Source organism: Doryrhamphus excisus, chromosome 22 (genome assembly GCF_030265055.1).
Source record: "Doryrhamphus excisus isolate RoL2022-K1 chromosome 22, RoL_Dexc_1.0, whole genome shotgun sequence".
Classification (NCBI taxonomy): Eukaryota; Metazoa; Chordata; class Actinopteri; order Syngnathiformes; family Syngnathidae; genus Doryrhamphus; species Doryrhamphus excisus.
In genome coordinates this window covers 11,879,352-11,906,015 of record NC_080487.1, presented here as the reverse complement: position 1 = coordinate 11,906,015, position 26,664 = coordinate 11,879,352, and the positions used below count along the sequence as shown (strand labels likewise).

At 43.6% G+C, this 26,664-nt stretch overlaps 2 protein-coding genes across 2 annotated transcripts in view; both read left to right on the top strand.

The window, feature by feature from the left end:
• The first annotated feature begins 313 nt into the window (after positions 1-313).
• LOC131110064 (ras-related protein Rab-5C-like) lies at positions 314-3,975 on the top strand. Its single transcript, XM_058062755.1, has 5 exons — positions 314-545; positions 1,824-1,975; positions 2,775-2,897; positions 2,964-3,057; positions 3,433-3,975. The coding sequence occupies exons 1-5, from the start codon at positions 374-376 to the stop codon at positions 3,573-3,575; spliced, it is 684 nt and encodes a 227-aa protein (XP_057918738.1). The 5' UTR covers positions 314-373; the 3' UTR covers positions 3,576-3,975.
• Positions 3,976-5,295: 1,320 nt separating this feature from the next.
• Positions 5,296-26,664, top strand: part of LOC131110063 (zinc finger protein 385C-like) — a 43,305-nt gene continuing 21,936 nt past the window's right edge. Inside the window, exons 1-4 of the mRNA XM_058062754.1 lie at positions 5,296-5,379; positions 7,045-7,224; positions 8,957-9,088; positions 26,022-26,297. Of these exons, the coding sequence (XP_057918737.1) occupies positions 9,037-9,088; positions 26,022-26,297 (328 nt within the window). The 5' untranslated portion in view covers positions 5,296-5,379; positions 7,045-7,224; positions 8,957-9,036. The remainder of the gene's footprint in view (positions 5,380-7,044; positions 7,225-8,956; positions 9,089-26,021; positions 26,298-26,664) is intronic.

The window sequence follows — 26,664 nt, the reverse complement described above, 5'->3', positions numbered from 1 at the left end:
GAGAAGAAAACAATTTTGAACAAGTTTGTACATTGTAGCAATGAGAGTTTCCAACATGCTAACAAAGTAACAACATCCATCACAAGTTATCCGAAAAATAATTGTAAAAGAAAGAGCTTATCCCAACCTTGCTCACTTACTTTGTTAAACATTTTCCTTACAATTAATTAAAACAGGGAAATAAACTACTAAGTGTTTATTTTAGTTGCTTATACACAGGCACCCATGCATTATTGGATTCATCCTAACTGTAACCTGTTTTGCAACATCTTCCAGAGTGTGATCATCGACTCGCCGCCAGTGCCTGAGTTGCCAGTCAGGTTTCATTCCAGCCCAGGGCGGCCTCGTCCACAACATTCCTCCATCTCCGGCAATGGCAAGCCGCAGCGGAGGAGCAGTCAGGCCTGGTGGCACTTCCGTACCAGCAAACAAAAACTTCCAGTTCAAGCTAGTCCTGCTGGGGGAGTCGGCGGTGGGGAAGTCGAGCCTGGTGCTGCGCTTTGTCAAAGGCCAGTTCCATGAATTCCAGGAGAGTACCATAGGAGGTAAGGCAAGTCACAAGTATTGTCAGTTCTGTTATATATAATATATATTACTGTATAATTCCTCCCACATTCCAAAAACATGCAAGGTTAATTGGCGACTCCAAATTATCCATAGGTATGAATGTGAGTGTGAATGGTTGTTTGTCTATATGTGCCCTGTGATTGGCTGGTGACCTGTGAGCTCATTGCCCACATTTGCTGTAAAAATAGGTACAAAAATGCAGTTTTACTCTTGTAAAAATATGGCCATACAAGGCTTAAAGCTCATTTTATTTACTGTGTAAATGTCTAAAGGCTGCACAGTGGTTGAGTGGTTAGCGCGCAGATCTCACAGCTAGGAGACCAGGGTTCAATTCCACCCTCGGCCATCTCTGTGTGGAGTTGCATGTTCTCCCCGTGCATGCGTGGGTTTTCTCCGGGTACTCCGGTTTCCTCCCACATTCCAAAAAACATGCTAGGTTAATTAGCGACTCCAAATTGTCCATAGGTATGAATGTGAGTGTGAATGGTTGTTTGTCTATATGTGCCCTGTGATTGGCTGGCCACCAGTCCAGGGTGTGAATGAATGGAAAAAAAATAATTAAAATATATTAGGAAAGCAGGAAGTGAACAAATGTAACAGTTACTGATTGTAACTGATTGTAACCACTTTTTCATGCACCCCAAATTATTATTGTTTAAAAAATTAACTTGTTGTATATAATGAGTTTTCACACATTGATTTTTTCTTTCTTTTTGAATAAAACAAATGTTTTGATGCCGTGTTCACACCCCAGCTATATTGTCAGCATTTACGGTGTGCACTGGTAACATTAGCATTCTATTGCCCTGTTGCAATAATACACGTCGATTACGCAATCCAGCCGTGACTCGCAAAATCGACAGTGACAAGCTGCAACAGGCCACAACGCATAGTCGCCGTAATAAGTAAACACGGCTGAAAGCAAACAGGAGAAGCTCATACAAAACTACATCCATCATTTGGACATGGTTCGGGTTCAAGTCGTCCAACCATCAGCAGAAAATAATGTGTGGACAGTACTTCCGGTAAAGGGAATCAAACCCACTGAATATGAGTAATGACAACTGAAAGGACAGCAGTTTTTCTGTCATTTCAGCACAAATAGACTTTTGGCATAACACTATTGGAAAGAAACTTTTGCCTCATGCTGGCAATATGTTGCAATATGTTGAATTACTTCTAAGTATCCGTACAATACACTCAAAGTATTCTGCTATGCTAAAATACTGCTATACTGTACTTGGTGTCATTCCCAGCTGCTTTCCAGTCTAAGACCATCAGTCTTGGCGACGCCACCATCAAGCTTGACATCTGGGACACGGCGGGTCAAGAGCGCTACCACAGCCTGGCCCCCATGTACTACAGAGGAGCTCAGGCAGCCATTGTGGTCTATGACATCACCAGCACGGTCAGTCGCGCCTGTGGGCAAAAACTATGCAAATAATATACTGTACATATATAATTATTATTAACAAAAATAATTATGAGTGATAACAAAGCAAAGTTGTGCTGCTTGCAGGAGACGTTTGCACATGCTAAGAACTGTAAATAATATACTGTACATATATAATATAATTATTATTAAAAAAAAAGAATAATTACGAGTGATAACAAAGCAAAGTTGTGCTGCTTGCAGGAGACGTTTGCACATGCTAAGAACTGTAAATAATATACTGTACATATATAATATAATTATTATTGAAAAAAATAATTACGAGTGATAACAAAGCAAAGTTGTGCTGCTTGCAGGAGACGTTTGCACGTGCTAAGAACTGTAAATAATATACTGTACATATATAATATAATTATTATTAAAAAAATAATAATTAGGAGTGATAACAAAGCAAAGTTGTGCTGCTTGCAGGAGACGTTTGCACATGCTAAGAACTGTAAATAATATACTGTACATATATAATATAATAATTATTAAGAAAAATAATAATTACGAGTGATAACAAAGCAAGGTTGTGCTGCTTGCAGGAGACGTTTGCGCATGCTAAGAACTGTAAATAATATACTGTACATATATAATATAATTATTATTAAAAAAATAATAATTACGAGTGATAACAAAGCAAAGTTGTGCTGCTTGCAGGAGACGTTTGCGCATGCTAAGAACTGTAAATAATATACTGTACATATATAATATAATTATTATTAAAAAAATAATTACGAGTGATAACAAGGCAAAGTTGTGCTGCTTGCAGGAGACGTTTGCACGTGCTAAGAACTGGGTAAAGGAGCTTTATAAACAAGCCAACCCCAACATGGTGATCGCTCTGACCGGCAACAAGGCGGACATGGGGGACAAGAGAGCGGTGGAGCATCAGGTATGACATTGTCACATGATGACATCATTTACAGTATTCAATACTGTTTGTTGTTGTTGTCCTCAGGAGGGGCAGGAATACGCCGAGGAAAATGGGCTTCTCTTTATGGAGACCTCCGCTAAGACTGGCCTCAACGTCAACGATATTTTTATGGCCATCGGTAAGTGGCGGCTCGTGGTCGACATTCCCGGGAATTTGTCTCGGGCTCGTGATCCACGTAAACAAACCAAGCACAACGACTGTTGGGGACGCTAGCGTAGCTGTGTGAGCTACATTGCTAACATTACACTGGTATCAATAATGTTGTGACATCATGCTAGGTTAGCGTATTCGCTGTCGCTCAGATGCTGGCATGGCTTTTATTTTAAGGTGTGTAGCAAAGCCTGCTGTCTTTTTTTTTTTTTAAGTGGTGGGCGTAAACACTGGGAAGGTCGTTGTTTTTTTCCTTCTTCGTCCTTTCTCAAAAATGCAACAAACAAGTGACATTGATGATCGTTTTTTTTTCTTCTATTTTTTCTTCTATTCATCACGTTAGCTAACAAGCTACCAAAGAATGACCCTCAGGCCGGAGCCGGCCAAGCAGGTCGCGGCAGGACGGGAGTGGATCTGCACGACAACAACCCTCAGAACCGCAGCAGGTGTTGCAGCGCTCTCGTCGGCGGCGGCGGCAGAAGTTAGACGCGACGAGAAGAAGTGAGTGAGACATTCGCTAGGAGGATAACGTTTTAGTGAAACGTGAAAAGACAGTTGAGTTCGGGGGGACAGGACGGGCAGAGCTCCTTGGCCTCCTCACACCAACCTCCCGCTCTTAAAGATGAGATTATATAAATAGGCTTTTTAACAAGGATTAAAAAAAAAAAACAATCAAAAGCAAGTTTGGTAGACTCTCCTGATTGGCCTGATCACTTCCTGGTTCACTGGGCGGATTTTTTGTTTGTGTGTGTGTGTTTAGGTGGCTGTTTTTTTTTTTCTTCTCTTTTTGTGTGGGGTTTATTGTGTGTGTATATTTTGTATCTTTATGTGTATATAAAAGTTTTTATATTTATATACTCACATGAATAATATATACTGTACAGTACACATACTCAAAAATAATAAATAAGAGAGAAACAAATAGCATCAAATAAACTTTGAAAAACTGGACAAAATACGTAACAATTGATAATAATAATAGTAATAATAACCTAAAATGATAATACATACAATATGTACATTAGCTTTTCCAGCAGTCATCAGACAAAAAAAAACTATTACGAGGATTGTATTATGTAAAGATGGAAATAATCTTGTAAATGGAATAAAGCTCATTCAAAATAATTTCTTATGGTTTGTGCTCATTATTTATGAGTGTCAATCATTATTACTTATAAATACGATGATGAATATGTCTGCCAAACGAAGTTAGCCCACAAAATTAGAACAGTTCTAGTTGAGGGAGGTGATACTGCTGTAATAAGTATCTCTGACCACTAGATGGTAGCATCGGACTTGGGATCAGGATGTTGGAGGCTCTTGGAGGAAAAATATTATTTATATTGTATATTTCCACTCAATGTCATGGTATCTTTAGATATTATGTTTTGTTTTTTTTTATTGTCCTTTTTTGAACTAACCAACCAACATCTTTTCTCTGTTTCTTTTTTCTTATCTATTTGTTGTGAAGCAAATAAGTGAAGTGTCATGTTTGATAATGCTAGTTTATTTTTTATTGCATTTTTTTTTTACAATTCTATGCCGCAAATTGTTTACATAGTGCAATAAAGGCATGGTTGGAGGAGTTTGGTGTAGAAGAAAGCTTATTTAAAAACACCTTTTTGGATTGACATTGACAATAGAGTCAACATCCAAGTGTCCCAATACTTTTAATCAGTATGTGTGTCAGTTTAATAGTGAATATAACCTGACTGCAATGATTGACATAAATCATGTATTTCACTTCCATCCATGAAAGTTATGTCTCCAAGGGAATGTCATTTTTTTTTTGGGGGGGGGGGGCGAAGACGGTCCTTTGCTGCAGCGGTTGTGATGACGCATCATCAGACCTTCCGCTCACACGTTCGCCTCCAAGACACGGTTAGCGTCTCTGCCAAAAGCAGGCGGGCCGCTCTGTTCACAGTAAATAATTTCTCATTTGTGGAGCTGTCAATCAAGATGTGTCATTTCATGCTTGGCCTGTGTGAATGGTGGCGGTGGAAAGGAAACTGGGTTTGACTTGCTGGCTTTTACTCAATCCATATTTCATTGGCGATAATTGTTGTTTAGCGTCCAATTTGCACAACAAACCAAGCCGGCAAATAAGTGCCCTGGTGGTTGTCATAACAACCCATTTACCCGCTTTGCAAATACAAAATACAGTTTCCAAATGTTCTGTCTAATGGATTCCGTTTATCTTTTGCAGGGCTGAAAAAAAAGAAAAAGAATTGTCACGGACTACCAAGGGCATCGGGACGCACTATCTGGATCGCACAGTGTTTGCTTTGAGGTGTGTGTGTGTGTGTGTGTGTGTGTGTGTGTGTGTGTGTGTGTGTGCAGATAACATATCAGTGATGTGCTACAATAACTGTCTCTTATCTATAATGAAACATCGCACTGTGTTGCTCCGATGGAAATACACGATGAACACAAAAAAAATCTTCATACCGCTGTAATTTACTCAACTGCAGAGACTACCTGGCAACATCCTTCTACCAATATATTCACTCTAGACATGTCCCAACCGTCTCAGTCTGGCCTCTCTGACTTTATCTCCAAGGCCTCGAACATGTAATGTCCCTCTGATGTACTCCTTCCTGATCCTATCCATCCTGGTCACTCCCAATGAGAACCTCAGCATCTTCGTCTCTGCTACCTCCGGCTAACATGTAATGTCCCTCTGATGTACTCGTTCCTGATCCTATCCATCCTGGTCACTCCCAATGAGAACCTCAGCATCCTCATCTCTGCTACCTCCGGCTAACATGTAATGTCCCTCTGATGTACTCCTTCCTGATCCTATCCATCCTGGTCACTCCCAATGAGAACCGCAGCATCCTCATCTCTGCTACCTCCGGAGAACATGTAATGTCCCTCTGATGTGCTCCTTCCTGATCCTATCCATCCTGGTCACTCCCAATGAGAACCTCAGCATCCTCATCTCTGCTACCTCCGGCTAACATGTAATGTCCCTCTGATGTACTCCTTCCTGATCCTATCCATCCTGGTCACTCCCAATGAGAACCTCAGCATCCTCATCTCTGCTACCTCCGGCTAACATGTAATGTCCCTCTGATGTACTCGTTCCTGATCCTGTCTATCTCGGTCACTCCCAATGAGAACCTCAGCATCCTCATCTCTGCTACCTCCGGAGAACATGTAATGTCCCTCTGATGTGCTCCTTCCTGATCCTATCCATCCTGATCACTCCCAATGAGAACCTCAGCATCCTCATCTCTGCTACCTCCGGCTAACATGTAATGTCCCTCTGATGTACTCCTTCCTGATCCTATCCATCCTGGTCACTCCCAATGAGAACCTCAGCATCCTCATCTCTGTTACCTCCGGCTAACATGTAATGTCCCTCTGATGTACTCGTTCCTGATCCTATCCATCCTGGTCACTACCAATGAGAACCTCAGCATCCTCATCTCTGCTACCTCCGGCTAACATGTAATGTCCCTCTGATGTACTCCTTCCTGATCCTATCCATCCTGGTCACCCCCAATGAGAACCTCAGCATCCTCATCTCTGCTACCTCCGGCTAACATGTAATGTCCCTCTGATGTGCTCGTTCCTGATCCTATCCATCCTGGTCATTGTCATTTTCTTAAAGGTAATATTAACCTTTTATGTATTGTCTCGTGGCACCCCAATATTGGGGCGCAATTATAAACAAGAAAGATTACAGTTTAACCTCCAAACCTCAGGCTGAGTAGGAATCTAAAGAAAAACGTTGCTATAGTGACGTGTAAGTGGCGAGCTCCTTGGCAGTGCGTGCACCTGAAGATTTAAAAGGTACTTTAACAATCCCACAATAATGACAGAGCCGAGTGCTGCTGTTGAGTGTGTGCTGATTGAGAATCCATGCAAATGGACCAAGCGTGCTTTTGTTGCACCGTGAGCGAAGACTCACTCTTGACATTACAGTGTGTGCATTTGTGTTGCTTTACAGTCACGGGGGACATCAAGTCGCGTGCCCTTCATTTCTTTTAGGATAAGCTGCCTTTACGCCGGAGGTCAGGCCGTCTGCCAAAAGAAGGAGGGAGCTCAAACTTCCACGTATGTTTTCCACTGTACATCCATCAGCGTGCAACCGACAGCTGAGCCCGCCACGCTCCGCCACAGCCAGCAGGTGAGCTGCCACCTCTTCAACGTAGCCCAGCAATGTTAATGGGGGGGGATAGAAAGTGGGCGGGATGGCACGATGACAGGCCTCCCGCTGTAGACAATGGGGGCGACAGGTGTGGTGGATTGGACGTGTCAGCATCGCACAACTTTTTCCTTTGGCCACGGGACTAATTGACCATAAGTCAGAGCCGCATCAGCAGAGCTTGAAGGCATTAGCATACCTGTCAGTGTAAGGTAGAAGGGTTTAAAGCGGGTCATGTGGACAGCGTCATGCTGCATAGTTTTTCCACGTATTGCCCTGAAATGCGTCCACATTGGCGTAGTATCTGTCCCAAATACAGAGTGTACTATTATGAATGTATCAATATTTCTACTTTATCCCAGTACATTAGTTAATTCTAGTTTTACAATGTGCTGCGGCCACCACCATTACCTACCTTACAATTGGGCCCTTAGTGTTTGAGTCAAGGATATGTTATGCCATCATACACAATGCATATTTGCTAATATTCTAATACTAAGTGTAATGTAATGTAATGTTTTAAGTGTAAAGTTCCACTCTAACACTGAAGGTGGCAGTAATGATCACTGAAGGTGGTTAAAGGGGACCTATTATGCTCATTTTCATCCTTTTGTATCGAGTTGTTGACTCTATGTAGCAGCTACACAGGATGTAGCGGCTACACAAGATGTAGCGGCTACACAAGATGTAGCGGCTACACAAGATGTAGCGGCTACACAAGATGTAGCGGCTACACAAGATGTAGCGGCTACACAGGATGTAGCGGCTACACAGGATGTAGCGGCTACACAGGATGTAGCGGCTACACAGGATGTAGCGGCTACACAGGATGTAGCGGCTACACAGGATGTAGCGGCTACACAGGATGTAGCGGCGACACAGGATGTAGCGGCGACACACGATGTAGCGGCGACACACGATGTAGCGGCGACACACGATGTAGCCGCGACACACGATGTAGCCGCGACACACGATGTAGCCGCGACACACGATGTAGCCGCGACACACGATGTAGCCGCGACACACGATGTAGCTTTGTAGATCTTCCAGAATATGTACCTATTCCAGATGTATTTCCTTTGCTTTCCAAAACAGTCTGTTTTAAAGTATTCCACTCACAGCCCGCCTCCGTACAAGCCCACTCCGCTGTGATTGGTCACACTCCCAAAGTGCTCCCGAGGACTTCCGAACTACTGCCAAAACTCACTCTCTAATTTTGTCGGTGTAGGAGTTGCTAATAAATGAATAACCCATTTGGAGAGCTGTGATTGGTCACGCTCCCAGAGTGTTCCCAAGGACTTCCGAACTACTGCCGAAACTCACTTTCTAATTTTGTCGGTGTAGGAGTTGCTAATAAATGAATAACCCATTTGGAGAGCTGTGATTGGTCACACTCCCAAAGTGCTCCCGAGGACTTCCGAACTACTGCCGAAACTCACTTTCTAATTTTCTCGGTGTAAGAGTTGCTAATAAATGAATAACCCATTTGGAGAGCTACTTGGAAAGTGGTTTATTATGGCATAATAGGTCCCCTTTAAGACCGCTCAACATTAATAACAAAGTACAGTTCAATGTAGAAAAACCTGTAATGGCGTAATGGAGGTGGTATTACGTTTAGTTACAATGGTTTGAGACATCCATTCACTCTGTGTCATCTCTCTCTCTCTCTTTCTCTCTCCCTCTCTCTCTCTCTCTCTCTCCCTCACACTCGCAGACTCACACCGACAAGAGGAGGAGGAGGAGGAGGAAGCTGCTGCCCGCCTGTCTTTAGTGAGCGCGCTCGGTTGAGAGGAAATGGAGTGCAGCGGCACTGGGGAGGCAAAGGAGTCACCCTCACCTTGCGCAAGTAGGATAACCTTTCTTTCTCTTCTTTATTTCTGAGGTGGCACGGTGGGGCTTATTAGTTATTTTTATTCTTTAAAAGTGTCTCAATGAATTTAAAAAGAATTCCGTAACCATCTTCGTGATACATACAAACTTATTAAAAGCTTATTTTTTATGATAAAATAATGTATTTGTATTTGACACAAGCAGTTATTATACAACAGTAATGTTATACATATTTTTGTATCGATCCGATACCAAGTTAACACTATGACATGGATATTTTCTGTAACAATTTTAGACAAGAAAATATTTCTGTATTAATTTATGAACAATTTATCAATATTAAATACAGCATAGTAACAGCATCAAGAAAATTATGACAAATTTCTTCTTTTGTTACATAGGATTGTTTGAGCAGAATACATAAACAAAAGCAAATACTACTTTAGATATTTTAAATACATCCTGTGTCCAATAACTCATTTCCTGAATTTGCAAACAATATATAAATATATAGAATATATTTGAACACAAAAACACTATTAGTGAAAATAAACAAATACAGATCTATGTATTTTTTTGACACCGATACCGCCCTGGTATTGATCATATTGCTATTTTAAGCGACATAAAAGCTGACTACTAATATGTGGGACTTTTTATTCATACATTTGCTGGATTACTAATTTAATGTACCAACCTTGTGATTCTTGTGGTGTGAAATAATATACGTTTACGTACTTCAGGATACGGTTTATTATTGTGGTGTCGATGAAACCGGGAAAATGGACTTCCAAAGATTTTGGGTGTGGAGTTTTTCCTATTTATGTTGCTTTTGTGTGTGTGCGCGTGTGTCTCCACGCATGGAGAGGTTTATGCGGGATTTTTTTTTTTGTGCTTTTTTTTTGACAAATCAATATTTAAGTAGCATACATTTAAATAGTGCCTTGTATGACGCTCAAGGACACTAATAAAATCAGCATATAACAAATTGTATAGAATCACAATTTGGTGTGTTTACATTTTTTTTTTTGCTTTGTTTGCCGCGTCGTGTCAATGTTTGTGCCACAGCCGTGATACCTCTGTGGCTTACTGAGCGTGGAATTGATTCAAGCAGGAAAAAGCCCACTTATACACCCCACTCCGGCCACATCATCATCTCCCGCATCCTCTTTTAAATGACCTTCCTCCCCTCTGTCCTCCTCCGCGTCGGCTTCAAACCTAAATGCTTCCCAACGACAGCTGCCTGTTGTTCATCAAGTAGTCATTTTTTTTTTTCCACTGTGAACAAAAGGTCCTTGATTCATCAAATCCCGCACCTTCCCGCTGCCCACTCCTTGGAGTGATGCTGTAATTTTCGCCAGCTGTTTTCACCTACCTTGTGCAAGTTCCTTTGGGGCTTCGATGAACACACATCACAACCACAAAAAATAACACATTTAAATTTCTTTTCAAGCACAAAATCGCCTTTTACGTCTGATAGTTTGCATGTCGTTCACCGTATATGTTTTTCATCATCACCCATCACCCAATCAGCCATTATATATATATATATACTTGCAGGCATTGTTTTTGTGCAGAAATCGTAAATATACTTTCCGATTCCCGCGGTGCTTTTTCCACCTCATTTGCATCAAAATGGATTTGTAAAAATGTGTGTGATGGATTCACGTTGCTAATTAAATGTCTCTTATCTGGCGTGTTGCAGATTTGCTGAAACACATATTTTTGGTGCTGGTGTGGTTTTTAAACTAGATTATAAGAAAGAACATTTTAGTGTTGTTATTAATATTTTCATATTCATTTTCTCATTTAATGACCTTTATTGAGTAAACTCAGTTTTATTATAAATGCAGTTTTATTATAATATGAAGTAATATGGTCCATTTAAAATGATTTTTCCACTGTAAATGTCAGCTTTACGGATGCCATGTCTGCTCTGCAGGCGGTGTGTGTTGTGCTAATGGTGTCTATAGCTGCTAGGCAAGAGCCGGGTACCGCTTTCTGGGTACACCGCGGCATGATGATGTCATGGTTTCAAAACCACTAAAATGACGCATCATACCATTCCTACGATATAAGAGAAAGTGGAGGTCCAGCCATGGCGGCCGCCATGGTTATAGCGGCATAGCTTCCTTGTTAGCTTTGAGCAGCGCCGGTACGACTGCACTGTTGTCGGTCGACATGTTAATCACGAGGGTCGCAGGGGTATGCTGGAGCCTATCACAGCTGACTTCTTGCGAGAGGCGGGGTACACCCTGGACTGGTGGCCAGCCAATCACAGGTCACATATAGACAAACAACCATTCACACTCACATTCATACCACTTACTGAGTCTTTTGACCTCACATAGTAGTTGGTTAATATTCTGCATCATACATTGGTAGTGTATTGTCTGGTTGATGCGGCACAATACTCTTACTGTAGTACTGTAGCTATATATGCAGTATATGTATTTACATTCCAGCAGCCATTTTTATTCATTCAGTCATTTTCACGAGTGTCACCGGGGTGCTGGAGCCTATCCCAGCTGTCTTCTTCAGGCGAGAGGCGGGGTACACCCTGGACTGGTGGCCAGCCAATCACAGTGCACATATAGACAAACAACCATTCACACTCACATTCATACCTATGGACAATTTGGAGTCGCTAATTAACCTAGCATGTTTTTGGAATGTGGGAGGAAATCGGAGTACCCGGAGAAAAACCCACGCATGCACGGGGAGAACATGCAAACTCCACACAGAGATACCCAACCGAGACTCGAACCCCGGTCTTCCCGATCACCTGACTGTGTAGCCTAACAAGGAACCAACCACCACGGTTGTTAACAATTTTGTGGACTAGTGCGACTTGTGCTACTTCGGTAAGCGCTTCGCTGGATTGACTGTTGGACCGTTTGTCACTGACCCAGGGACCAATATACCGATACCAATCAGAGAACATTACGTAATACGTACAGTACGTAAGCTTCACGTCCGTCTAGCCTGCGGTAAAACATTGCGGCCATCTTTCCGCTACTGTGAAAAACCAAGTGAATTAAATAAATTCCAGGAAGATTAACAAAAGAACTCCAAGAACTGGACATTGGTGTAAACATGCCGTCAAAATCTCATCATACCGAGTGGTATCAGTCTTTGAAAATTTCTATGTCTTCTCGTCGTAATCGTTTTGTTTTTGGATAAAATCGTCACTCATCAATTTTTGTTTCATTTTTTTTTGCGTGCCCACGGCGCCTTCCCTGTCCCCAGAAGGCGACATTGACTGATGACTTCTGTATGCCCAGACAATGGTGATGAAGTCTCTCCTCCAACTTTATCTTTGCTTTGGAATACGACTTTCACCCTCGGTCTCGGTGAAGAACATCATCTGTGAAATTGAGACTAACCAAGTCGAACAGGATTGCGATGGGAGCAGCTTGAGCCGCAACCCGCCGCCCCTCCCTTCACTGCGTTATAGATCACGTTCTATTCGGGAATCGTGCACGGAAATATGAAAATATTAGTTGTGATGATTGAAACTTGTAAATAAGGCAAAATATATGCTAAAATAGCATATTGACAGGAGTGTATCGGAGTGGGGGGGGGTGCACACAAACACTATGATGGAATTGTGCATCCACCCGTGTGCCTCGAGCAGTCATTTTCTGTCATGGCGCGCCGACCGCCGCCACCCCCCCCCCGTCGTTCTAGCGTTGCAAATTTCCTCTTAAGATGTCATGATGGAAGGACACCACAATTGAGTCATTACTAAAAAATTAAGAAAAAAAATTATCCGTGTCAAAAAAAATGCGAATGCGAGCGAAATGGACATGCCGAGATCGGGCGCCGCCTTATCTCTCGTCCCCCCACCCCCCACGCCACGTCCACCGCCTCAGACAAGCCCAAATGGATTTTTGTGTTGAAGCTCCCCTTCAGAGATTGTAATAGCTCGTCTTTTGGGTCTGTGTCATTACAAGTCACATGACAGTACCCCCCCCTTATATACTACCCCCACTGTGGCAGCCTCAACCTGCCCGAGCACTGATAACCGTGATCTTTATTCTTGCTGCTCAGAAGCAAAGCAAAAGAGCGCAGACCCCGCCCCCCCCAAATAAACCTCTGCAGTGTGAAAAAACAAAGCGCGACGAATCGGCATTGCGGGAAAAAAATTGCCTATTGTTTAGACATTCCGATAAAACCGATGCATAGTAAAACCACACATTTCCTGTTAGTGAAATCGTTTTTTTTTTTTTATCTCAACACAAAAGACTCGCCCTCCAGACGAAATGAAATTGTTGTTAAATTAGGGAGTCATTACCGCATTCACTGCTCTGCTGATTTTTGTGGCCCCCACCCCCTTTTTTTGTTACCCTGGCCACAACTGAATGCACATTTAGTCGGACCATCTTTTATCCATAAAAAAAAAAAAAAACAGCAAAAAAGCCACATTTCCACTACATGTATTTAATTTGTCCTTGCAGTTATTTATTATTACAAACAACCAATCTAAATATGGCTACTATCTGGATAGAGCCGACAGTAAGCATATAATACCGGGCCTTTAATTACCATAATCTGTTCGTTCCTGATAAGAATCCGATTCAATCTGACTGCTTTGTGTATTGGAACAGCAATGCGTACTGTGCTTAACCTGCACCACCTTAAAGAACCGCTGAGATAATTCACACAATTAAGCTCATTTACCTAGAGAGTCAAACTCATTTAAAAAAATCTATCCAATTTAGCCTGTCTGGGCTCCAAAAGGAGTCGGCATAGATAAGAAATTTGCAGGATGGAGGCTTTCTCGGAATGGGAGATCTTATCACCCCCTCGTATGTCAGCGTCCAGGAATAAAATATTGGATTTGCTCCCCCTTCTGATACAGTTTGGGTCATTTTAAATCTGTTTACATAATCATTACCGGATGGGGCAGAATAACATACCGCTTGAACCAGATTGATAGCTAAGAACTCATAGTAAAGCTAAGAAAGCGAGACTAGTGAGTAGCTTAATTAGCCTTGGCATGAAACCAGTATGATATATTTTATGGTATTACACGCCAGCCAATCACAGGGCACATATAGACAAACAACCATTCACACTCACATTCATACCTATGGATAATTTGGAGTCGCTAATTAACCTAGCATGTTTTTGGAATGTGGGAGGAAACCGGAGTAAAACCCATGCAAACTCCACACAGAGATGGCCGAGGGTGGAATTGAACTCGGGTCTCCGAGCTGCGATGCCACTTTTCATGACATTCATTCATTCATTTTTACCGCTTATCCTCACAAGGGTCGCGGGGGTGCTGGAGCCTATCCCAGCTGTCTTAGTGCGAGAGGCGGCCTACACCCTGGACTGGTGGCCAGCCAATCACAGGGCACATATAGACAAACAACCATTCACACTCACATTCATACCTACGGACAATTTGGAGTCGCTAATTAACCTAGCATGTTTTTGGAATGTGGGAGGAAACCGGAGGGTGGAATTGAACCGGGGTGTCCTTGCTGTGAGACCTACGCGCTAACCACTTGACACTGTGCAGCCTGACAATTTTTTTGTTTATTCTTAATAACATTACATTGTTATGTCATATCAGCCAATCACAGGGCACATATAGACAAACAACCATTCACACTCACATTCATACCTATGGACAATTTGGAGTCGCTAATTAACCTAGCATGTTTTTGGAATGTGGGAGGAAACTGGAGTACCCGGAGAAAACTCACGCATGTGGAATTGAACTCGGGTCTCCCAGCTGTGAGGCCTGTGTGTTCACCACTCCTCCGCCGTGCATCCCTAAAAAAAAAAAAACTCCAAATTGTCCATAGGTATGAATGTGAGTGTGAATGGTTGTTTGTCTATATGTGCCCTGTGATTGGCTGGCCACCAGTCCAGGGTGTACCCCGCCTCTCGTCCGAAGACAGCTGGGATAGGCTCCAGCACCCTCACCACACTCGTGAAAATAAATGAATGAATGAATAAAAATGGCTGCTGGAATGTAAATACATATACTGCATATATAGCTACAGTACTACAGTAAAGAGTATTGTGCCACATCAACCAGACAATACACTACCAATGTATGATGCAGAATATTAACCAACTACTATGCAAGCTCAAAAGACTCAGTAAGTGGTATGAATGTGAGTGTGAATGGTTGTTTGTCTATATGTGCCCTGTGATTGGCTGGCCACCAGTCCAGGGTGTACCCCGCCTCTTACCCGAAGACAGCTGGGATAGGCTTCGTCGTTGTGGATTGAATGTTGAAAAATGCACCCTGGGGCCTCGGCTAGACAAATAACAGCCCAAAATTCCCGATATTAGCCATCCTCCTTAGTCATCTCGGCCTCCATGTTGCCTTCCTCCCACCTCCTGTCACTCTGCATACAAAGCATATGGTCTGCTTGGCATGCAGTCCGGGACTTGTTTTGTATTTTATAGAACTTCCAGGAAAAACGGCTGGAAGCGGAATCTAAACATCCACTCATTGAGCGGGACGCAGACGGACAAGTCATGTGTCTGCGGCGCTCGCAGCCTCCCATTATCAGCGTCAGGCAGTTGCTGTGTTTCCGAGAGCTGTCAAGGAGTGCCAAAGCAGATGAGGCAGGAAGTGTCATAACCCTGCTATGCCCTGAGATTGTTTCCAAATGTATACACGTGTTCACAACCTTGTATCCGTGCCAAGAACACTCATATAGTTCTTGGCTGAAATGTCCACCAATGGCTTTTTATAGCGCAATTCTCCGAGATTTAAATATTCAGGACTAATAATGGACAAAGTGTCTTTCCTGCTCAGTACTGACATTTGGTAGAGTGATGTTTGGAGTGGTACTCTGTCCATAAGTTATAACAATATTAGGTACACATGTAGCGTGTATAATGTGCAAAATTAATGCATTAATTTGTAATATGTTTCTCATTGCCATACATGTCAGGTTTGGACTGTGTGACATTTCCATGCAAGCAAAATATTCATTCATGCATTCATTCATTCACTCACGAGGGGGTGCTGGAGCCTATCCCAGCCGTCTTTGGGCGAGGTACACCCTGGACTGGTCGCCAGCCAATCACAGGGCACATATAGACAAACAACCATTCACACTCACATTCACACACATTTAAGGTGGATGGACAACGGTGGAATCGAACATGGGTCTCCTAGCTGTGAGGCCTGCGAGCTAACCACTTTACGTCCATGCAGCCCGCTACTCATTCATTCATTCATTTTCTACCGCTTATCCTCACGAGTGTCGCGGGGGTGCTGGAGCCTATCCCAGCTGTCTTCAGGCGAGAGGCGAGGTACACCCTGGACTGGTGGCCAGCCAATCACAGGGCACATATAGACAAACAACCATTCACACTCACATTCACACGCATGTACGGGGATGTAGGGTGGAATCGAACTCGGTTCTCCTAGCTGTGAGGCCTGTGTGCTAACCACTTAACCTATATGCAGCCCACTCCACATACATTCATTAATTTTCTACCGCTTTTTCCTCACGAGGGTCGCGTGGGTGCTGGAGCCTATCCCAGCCGTCTTCGGGCGAGAGGCGGGGTACACCCTGGACTGGTGGCCAGCCAATCACAGGGCACATATAGACAAACAACCATTCACACTCACATTCGCACACATGTACGGGGATGTAGGGTGGAATCGAACTTGGGCCTCTTAGCTGTGAGCAACCACTCGTCCGCCATGCAGCCCACTCCACATACATTCATTCATTTTCTACTGCTTATCCTCACAAGGGTCGCGGGGGTGCTGGAGCCTATCCCAGCCGTCTTCTTGCGATAGGCGGGGTACACCCTGGACTGGTGGCCAGCCAATCACAGGGCACATATAGACAAACAACCATTCACACTCACATTCACACACATGTACGGGGATGGCCAAGGGTGGAATCGAACTTGCGTCTCCTAGCTGTGAGCAACCACTTTACCTCCATGCAGCCCACTCCACATACAGTATAATATAAATTCTGATAGGCTTTTCCATCACTGAGCCATGCTAACGCTAGCAGCAACCCTCCTTTGGTAAAGCTACCCAAATCTATTATGAAAAAATGTGGGTCACGTCTTTATTTTGAGTGTGAAAGGAAGAGGAAGAGGCGTATAAAATCTTGACTGCGTCCCACATTACCCAGTCGGAGCCAAAGAACCGATGCTGTATGCTTTTACGGCCCTCAACATGTCATATGTACTTGCTTTAATGGCTTTTTCCAGTCTTACTGCTGTCATTCAAGCAGAGGTCACATCCCCTTTACCAGCCTTCAGGCCTCCCCAGATGGTCCACAACAGATGCCCACTATTGTTGTCCTTGGTTGCGGTGCAGTCAACTTATCAATCCCCTCCAGTGTTGCACTGTTTGCCTAACCCTCTTTTTTTTTCCCCAGCCCATAATTTCATCAACCTCTGTCTTGAGTACTACATACAATATTTGCCTATAGTTTTCTCGTAGATAAATCTTCTTCTTCAGTGGCTTTATCTAAACGCCTCCACTTCCCATACACACATATATTTATCATTGGACAAACACACCACTTTCTTTACCTCGCTAACCTCTTATCTCCCCGCAACGCTCTTGTCCTTGGTTTGATCCCTTGTCCTTTACTCAGCTGGGTGCTTGCCAAGGGGTTTCACCATCACAAGGTGTCCACATAGTTTATTCTTTCTTGTGTGTGTGTGTGTGTGTCCTGTTACATGAGAGGAGCTCATTGCCCACATTTGCTGTAAAAATACGTACCAAAATATAGTTTTACTCTTGTAAAAAAAATGGCCATACAAGGATTAAAGCTCATTTTATTTACTGTGTAAATAAATGTAAATAAAACAAGGCTGCACAGTGGACGAGTGGTCAGCGCGAAGACCTCACAGCTAGGAAACCGGGGTTCAATTCCACCCTCGGCCATCTCTGTGTGGAGTTTGAATGTTCTCCCCGTGCATGCGTGGGTTTTCTCCGGGTACTCCGGTTTCCTCCCACATTCCAAAAACATGCTAGGTTAATTAGCGACTCCAAATTGTCCATAGGTATGAATGTGAGTGTGAATGGTTGTTTGTCTATATGTGCCCTGTGATTGGCTGGCCACCAGTCCAGGGTGTACCCCGCCTCTCACCCAAAGACAGCTGGGATAGGCTCCAGCACCCCCGCGACCCTCGTGAGGAAAAGCGGTAGAAAATGAATGAATGAATGAATGTCTAAAACAAGGCTGCACAGTGGTCGAGTGGTCAGCGCGAAGACCTCACAGCTAGGAGACCGGGGTTCAATTCCACCCTCGGCCATCTCTGTGTGGAGTTTGCATGTTCTCCCCGTGCATGCGTGGGTTTTCTCCGGGTAGCGGTAGAAAATGAATGAATGTATTGCAATATTTGATTTGACTAATAATAGGCTATAGTCAACCACAAGACAGCGATCAATTAATTAATTTATGAATTTTTGAAACTTAATGACTGTATTATGGACTGAGTGGTTAGCGTGCAGGCCACACAACTAGGAGACCCGAGTTCGATTCCACCCTTGGCCATCTCTGGCCAGGTTTTCTCCGGCTACTCCCACATTCAAAAAACATGCTAGGTTACTAGCATGGACTCCAAATTGTCCATAGGTATGAATATGAGTGTGAATGGTTGTTTGTCTATATGTGCCCTGTGATTGGCTTACCACCAGTCCAGGGTGTACCCCGCCTCTCGCCTGAAGACAGCTGGGATAGGCTCCAGCACCCATGCGACACTAGTGAAAATGAATGAATGAATAAAAATGGCTGCTGGAATGTAAATACATATACTGCATATATAGCTACAGTACTACAGTAAGAGTATTGTGCCACATCAACTAGACAATACACTACCAATGTATGATGCAGAATATTAACCAACTACTATGCAAGCTCAAAAGACTCAGTAAGTGGTATGAATGTGAGTGTGAATGGTTGTTTGTCTATATGTGCCCTGTGATTGGCTGGCCACCAGTCCAGGGTGTACCCCGCCTCTCGAACCGAAGACAGCTGGGATAGGCTCCAGCACAGCAAATGCAAACCAGAGAGGTTTAGCTTGTCTACTTCTGCCATACAACGGAGTCTCCATAAATTGTATTTTGGTGATAAAACAATAAAAAAAAACGCTCTATTGCTGGATGCTAGCCAAAGGTTACACTGTGTTTGTTTACATCCAGTAGATGTGTGACTAAATTGCGAGGCTGTTACACTTCCTGTCCCTCATTCAGTGTGTTTCGTGCGGGTAACCCCTTCCTGTACGTAACTCACCGTTACAGACAGAGAAATCAGGTTTTGGTATTTGTGCAGCGATCACATTGTTGACTCATACCTGCTTTCGTCAGGGGCTCCACTCACACTATGATGACTCAAAGGCAGACTATGATATAACTGATCCCATTGTACCGTACTTCTTAGCAAGTCCACAGCACAAATAACTCCTGCAGAAATAGTGTGGAAAATCCAGCCATTCCCCAAGTGACCCTACGTGGAACTTAAGCTAGCGTATGTACGGCTATGTATACGTCATATCTGCTCACTTTCGCTCGAATATAGACTAGTTCTTATGCTTCTTTTTGTTGATAGCGGGTCACAACCAACGTTTAGCATACCTCCAGCTACTGTATAGGAATGTAGACATGTTGTGTAAATACACAGTGACAACCTTCCATCATTCATTCGTTTTCTAAGGGTCGTGGGGGGGTGCTGGAGGCTATCCCAGCTGTCTTCGGGCAAGAGGCGAATGCACCCTGGACTGGTGGCCAGCCAATCACAGGGCACATATAGACAAACAACCATTCACACTCACATTCATACCTATGGACAATTTGGAGTCGCTAATTAACCTAGCATGTTTTTTGGAATGTGGGAGGAAACCGGAGTACCCGGAGAAAACCCACACAGAGATGGCCGAGGGTGGAATCGAATTCCGGTCTCCTAGCTGAGAGGCCTGCATGCTAACCCCTATGCTACTTTCAAGTTAAAGGTTATGGATTTGGGTACCAGAGAAGTCTGTCAGTGGTTCCTTACACAGTGGAACACTATCTTCAACGGCTTTTGAAAGGGTAGGACTACTGCCAGATGAAAAAGAGGACATTGAGAACACACACCGATAGAGTGAAAGTGACAGATGACGTGTGTGATGAAGGAATTATGACTCTGTTCAATTCTGACATGGAAGAGGAAGACTTTTGTGGTTTTATTTCCCAGGAGAATGGGAATGAATGACTTTTGGAGTAGGTTACTATTATCTGTGTTACATTGACAATTGGGGGCTGCACAGTGGTCGAGTGGTTATCGGGCCAGGGTTCAATTCCTTCCATCTCTGTGTGGAGTTTGCATGTTCTCCCCGTGCATGCGTGGGTTTTCTCCGGGTACTCCGGTTTCCTCCCACATTCCAAAAACATGCTAGGTTAATTAGCGACTCCAAATTGTCCATAGGTATGAATGTGAGTGTGAATGGTTGTTTGTCTATATGTGCCCTGTGATTGGCTGGCCACCAGTCCAGGGTGTACCCCACCTCTCACCCGAAGAAGACAACTGGGATAGGCTCCAGCACCCCTCGCAACCCTTGTGAGGATAAGTAGTAGAAAATGAGTGAATGTATTGCAATATTTGATTAGACTAATAATAGGCTATAGTCAACCACAAGACAGCGATCAATTAATACATTTATGAATTTTTTAAACTTAATGACTCTATTATGGTGTGAGTGGTTAGCGCGCAGGCCACACAGCTAGGAGACCCGAGTTCGATTCCACCCTAGGCCATCTCTGGCCAGGTTTTCTCTGGGTACTCCGGTTTCCTCCCACATTCCAAAAACATGCTAGGTTAATTAGCGACTCCAAATTGTCCATAGGTATGAATGTGAGTGTGAATGGTTGTTTGTCTATATGTGCCCTGTGATTGGCTGGCTGGCCACCAGTCCAGGGTGGACCCCGCCTCTTGCCCGAAGACGGCTGGGATAGGCTCCAGCACCCCTCGTGATGATAAGCGGTATAAAATGAATGAATGAATGAACATTGACTATTGTGCTGCTACTGTTTATATACTGTAGGTGTCTGCCCCACATAGCTACTTATTTATTGTTGCTTATGTATGATTTAAACTGTAAAGTTGTGTATATTGTGTTGCCTGGTGCCCGTTAGAGTGCGTGTCCACTTGTATGTATGTACTGAATGTTGTCAGATACCACGGGTCTAATTAAAGAGCTGGCATGTCACAAAGCTGCTCAGCCTCTTTGTTTAACACTGCCGCTAATCTCCTGCTACACAGTGCTGTGTGTTATCTGCTGATTATTGTGAGGTGTCCACTAGATGGGGGCGGAGGGGGGGGGGGGGGGGGGGCAGATGTTTGCGATGGGACACTGCCAATACATTTAGTATTTATGTATGTGTGTTTGTACATGTACAGTATACAGCAGTAGTAGTTTAGCTCACTCGCTAACGTTTTACAGAGCGTCTACTGTCTATTGAAATAGGAACAAATAAACATTGTCTGGCACCGTTTCCTCATGTTGAGGACCCCTGCCACCCCCATGGAAATAAAGGGACTAAAAATATGCTCCCTCTTAAGCGTTCCCACTCACTTACCTAACAGTGTGAATCACTGCTGTATGAGTTAGCCAATGACCTTGACACAGTGCTGTGACACACACAAGGAGATACGGTGTATATTTTTGTGTTGCAATGACTTCCTGCTGATTTACAAAATATGGAAATATTATTAGACCAGTCTTGTTTCTGCAATTTCTAAGTTAATTTTAATGTAAAGTATGTTTTCCCTGAACAATACAACGGACAAACAGATGGATCGATACTCCTAAGCAAGGAATCCCAGACTATCAGGCCAATTGATAGACATAGGCTCTCCAAAGTGTCTTCCCCGAGGCCTGATACCGGTCGGGTGTTCCCTGAACACCTCACCAGGGAGGCATCCTGACCGGAGCCACCGGATCTGGCTCCTCCTGGATAACAGTGCTTCTCACGTTCACCTGTTTGTACCTGCGATCTTGTCGTTTCGATCGCTATCCGAAGCTTATGACCATACGTGAGGGTTGGAACGTAGGTTGACGTAAGACAAATGTAGAGTCCGCATTGATCCTGTTCATTCATTCATTCATTTTCTACCGCTTTTTCCTCACGGGGGTGCTGGAGCCTATCCCAGCTGTCTTCGGGCAAGAGGCGGGGTACACCCTGGACCGGTGTGCCAGCCAATCACAGGGCACATATAGACAAACAACCATTCACACTCACATTCATACCTATGGACAATTAGCATGTTAGCATTAGCCTAGCCTAGCATGTTTTGGGAATGTGGGAGGAAACCGGAGTACCCGGAGAAAACCCAGGCATGCAAACTCCACAAAGAGATGGCAGAGGGTGGAATTGAACCCTGGTCTCCTAGCTGTGAGGTCTGCGAGCTAACCATTCGCCCGCCGTGCCGCCCGATCCCGTTCATCTTGTATTTTATTTAATATTTATTTTAAAATATTCATATTTATTAGGGATGTCCGATATTGGCTTTTTTGCCGATATTGTCCAGCTCTCAATTTCCGATTCCGAAATATTAGCACGAGCCGAGTTAGCACGCAGGCCTCACAGCTAGGAGACCCAAGTTCGATTCCACCCTCGGCCATCTCTGTGTGGAGTTTGCATGTTTTCCCTGTGCATGCGTGGGTTTTCTGAATAAATGTATTGCAATATTTGATTAGACTAATAATAGGCTATAGTCAACCACAAGAGAGCGATCAATTACTTAATTTATGAATTTTTGAAACTTAATGACTGTATTATGGTGTGAGTGGTTAGCGTGCAGGCCACACAACTAGGATACCCGAGTTCGATTCCACTCTCGGCCATCTCTGGCCAAGTTTTCTCCGGGTACTCCCGTTTCCTCCCACATTCCAAAAACATGCTAGGTTAATTAGCGACTCCAAATTGTCCATAGGTATGAATGTGAGTGTGAATGGTTGTTTGTCTATATGTGCCCTGTGATTGGCTGGCCACCAGTCCAGGGTGTACCCCGCCTCTTGTCCGAAGACAGCTGGGATAGGCTCCAGCACCCCCCGCGACCCTCGTGAGGAAAAAGCGGTAGAAAATGAATGAGTGAATGACTTTTGTATGATAATATTGCAGTAAATGAAACCAAGTGTTTATGCTCACCAAAGCTACTGTACCTAAACCAAGTCAGTCATTTCCCGCTGTGGCTCTGTCATGTTGACGGCGGCTGCATGTCGAATTCACCAGAAACTGTCCAATTTCTTGGCCTTTTGTGCACAAATTACAGTATGATTGAGGCGCCATTAGTGTGTTGAAGGGGGTTTCAAACTCTCTCAAAAAGCCACACGGTTGCCTAGCGACAACTTTAATTATAGTCCACCTGTCATTCTGCATTAATCAAGCTTTTCAGTATTGGTTCTGACTGTCGGGGGGGTTTGGAGTGACGGGTGTATTTTGGTGAAATGAGTCCCGTGTATTTTGTGGGTTTAGTGTGTACTTTGCAGCTTAAGAAAGAATTGTGTTATAGCGGAATAGCAAACATTCCGAACAGACATCATCATTTTTCTTGCGCCGTGATTCAGTGTTTTGTCATTGTGATGTGGGCATGCACAGGGGTCACACTCACTGTGGGAGATAGAGACATAAATTAGCTTTTATGACGTCTGCTTTATGTGATTGGATTTAGTTTGGTATTTAGAGCGCTGCTAGTGACAACAGGCAGCATAACGTGCAAAATAAGGACGTTATTTTTAAATTTTGCATATTTCCTGATCAAATACAGGAAGTATTTTAGTTTAGTATGCAAGCCCCGCCTACCGTGTTAACGCTCATGGCGCCTGCCATTATGTGTTGCAGAAACATTTATTATACACCAGGACTAATGTCTTTAATTGGGTGATGTCGTACATGAGGTACTTGCAGTACCATTGCAGCCTGAAGGGGTCAGGCATGCGTGAGCTAGAAGGTGCCTGTTAATGATATTCATCACAGGGGTGTATTTCGCTCCCGGTATCCTTATACTGCACTGACAAAAAAAAATTTACTATTTAAATTTGTAGTAATTTAGGCCATGTTTTTTCTGTTTTTGAAATCTGTCATTTTTGTAATTTTTTATTTTTTATTTTATTTTTTTTTACAAATTTTGCCCATAATTCTTATGTCATACATGAACACATGTCTTTTCTGTGCGTTCTAATGATTAAAAAAAACAGATAAAAAGAAACATATCATTACGGCATGTAATGGCCGCTATTGGAACACCTCCAAAAAAATTTTTTATGGTTTTATATACATGCTGTGACCGTGTACTAACAGGTAACATGCGATATTTTGGTCATTTTAAGCAGTACCCGAACTCCATTCCTCGGCACGTTGATTTCACATAGCCGAGGAATTTTTCTCCGGGTACTCCGGTTTCCTCCCACATTCCAAAAAACATGCTAGGTTACTAGCATTGACTCCAAATTGTCCATAGGTATGAATGTGAGTGTGAATGGTTGTTTGTCTATATGTGCCCTGTGATTGGCTGGCCACCAGTCCAGGGTGTACCCCGCCTCTCGCCAGAAGACAGCTGGGATCGGCTCCAGCAACCCTTGTGAGGATAAGCGGTAGAAAATGAATGAATGTATTGCAATATTTGATTAGACTAATAATAGGCTATAGTCAACCACAAGACAGCGATCAATTAATTAATTTATGAATTTTTGAAACTTAATGACAGTATTATGGACTGAGTGTTTAGCGCGCAGGCCACACAGCTAGGAGACCCGAGTTCGATTCCACCCTCGGTCATCTCTGGCCAGGTTTTCTCCGGGTACTCCAGTTTCCTCCCACATTCCAAAAACATGCTAGGTTAATTGGCGACTCCAAATTGTCCATAGGTATGAAATGTGAGTGTGAATGGTTGTTTGTCTATATGTGCGCTGTGATTGGCTGGCTGGCAGTCCGGGGTGTACCCCGCCTCTCGCCCGAAGACAGCTGGGATAGGCTCCAGCGCCCCTGCGACACTCGTGAGGATAAGCAGTAGAAAAAGAATGAATGAATGAGTAGCGCAACAAATATATTGAACATCCTCAAGTTTGATATAAATTAAGGTTATATAATATTTCAATTAAAGAAACTACATAATTTACGTTTAATTTGACATTGTTGATTTCCAAAAATAAAATGATGATTTTTTTCGGGGACCAGTGGTTGATGAGCCCTGATTTGAGATGTTTTTAATCCATGCACGCTAATCTTAAACAAAGTAAGTTGCTCCCTGAATGAACACCTGCTTGTGCTGAGCGACTGCCTATTACGCCATCATCGTCTTTTGTGCATGTCCCTGCTGCATGATGGCAGCGTGGAGCATCACTGAAAATTAATCCTGGTGACGGATTGCGAGCTTTGAAGTTGCCGGTCGCTGCTCGGAGGCAGATAAATTCCAACAAAAACAGATTTCCATTCCGCTTTCATCTCTCGCGCGAACGAATTGAAATTTCAGCAGCTTTTTTTTTTTTTTTTTTTTCCGTGCAAAATGGCGGCGGATGTTTAAAGTGAGGCGTCTGAGAAGAAAAATTCTAATTTGCAGTTCCTGTTATCGCATGAAAAGTACTAAAACAAATAATTGTGAGAATTTTAGTCTTATATTTGATTGTGGGTTGTTGTTGTCGCTTGACGACGCCATTATGGACATTGGGGCATTTCATACCCGACTCTACCGAATTGGAGAAAAACGAGGCTAAACATGATAGTTGATGATTGTGATGTATTGTCTTTATTTTGCGTTATTTTCCCATTGTTGAAATGATGTATTAACCGATAAATCAAAGCCTGTTTGCGGGAAAAAAAAGAATGGTCACTATGAGGATTCTCCATCATAGTGCCAGGAGTACTCCACTACCGTGGAGTCATGTTGCCCCCCTGTGGAAGCGTCAGTGACATACCACACATGCACGCTGACGCCATTTCATTTCATTCACTATAGATATGAAGTGTCCCCGGACGACGTCGGACTCTCAGGAGAACGGTCTTCTTCCCAAGAGTCAAGAGGAAGACGAGGAGGACAACGATGACAACGAGAAGAGGAAGGTGGCACCAGGACACCGGGCCAAACGGGAGCGCCGTCAAGGCAGTAGCACCAGTGCCACCGTGTGCCAGGTGTGCAACATTCAACTCAATTCTGGCGCCCAAGCTCAGATACATTACAAGGGCAAGACGCACCAGAGGAGACTACGGAGGCTGGCGAAGGTTCTCGGTACAGGTAGACACATGACTCTTTCTCATGTATATTTCATCTGTCACCATTACATCACATAAGTATTGTTCTGATGTTTACCTGTCTACCTGACACTACTAAATCAGTCATTCATTCATTTTCTGGGGTGCTGGAGCCTATCCCAGCTGTCTTCGGGCGGGGTACACCCTGGACTGGTGGCCAGCGAATCACAGGGCACATATAGACAAACAACCATTCACACTCACATTCATACCTATGGACAATTTGGAGTCGCTAATTAACCTAGCATGTTTTTGGAATGTGGGAGGAAACCGGAGTACCCGGAGAAAACCCGGCCAAACATGGCCGAGGGTGGAATCGAACTCCACTCAGTCCATAACCACTCAGTCCA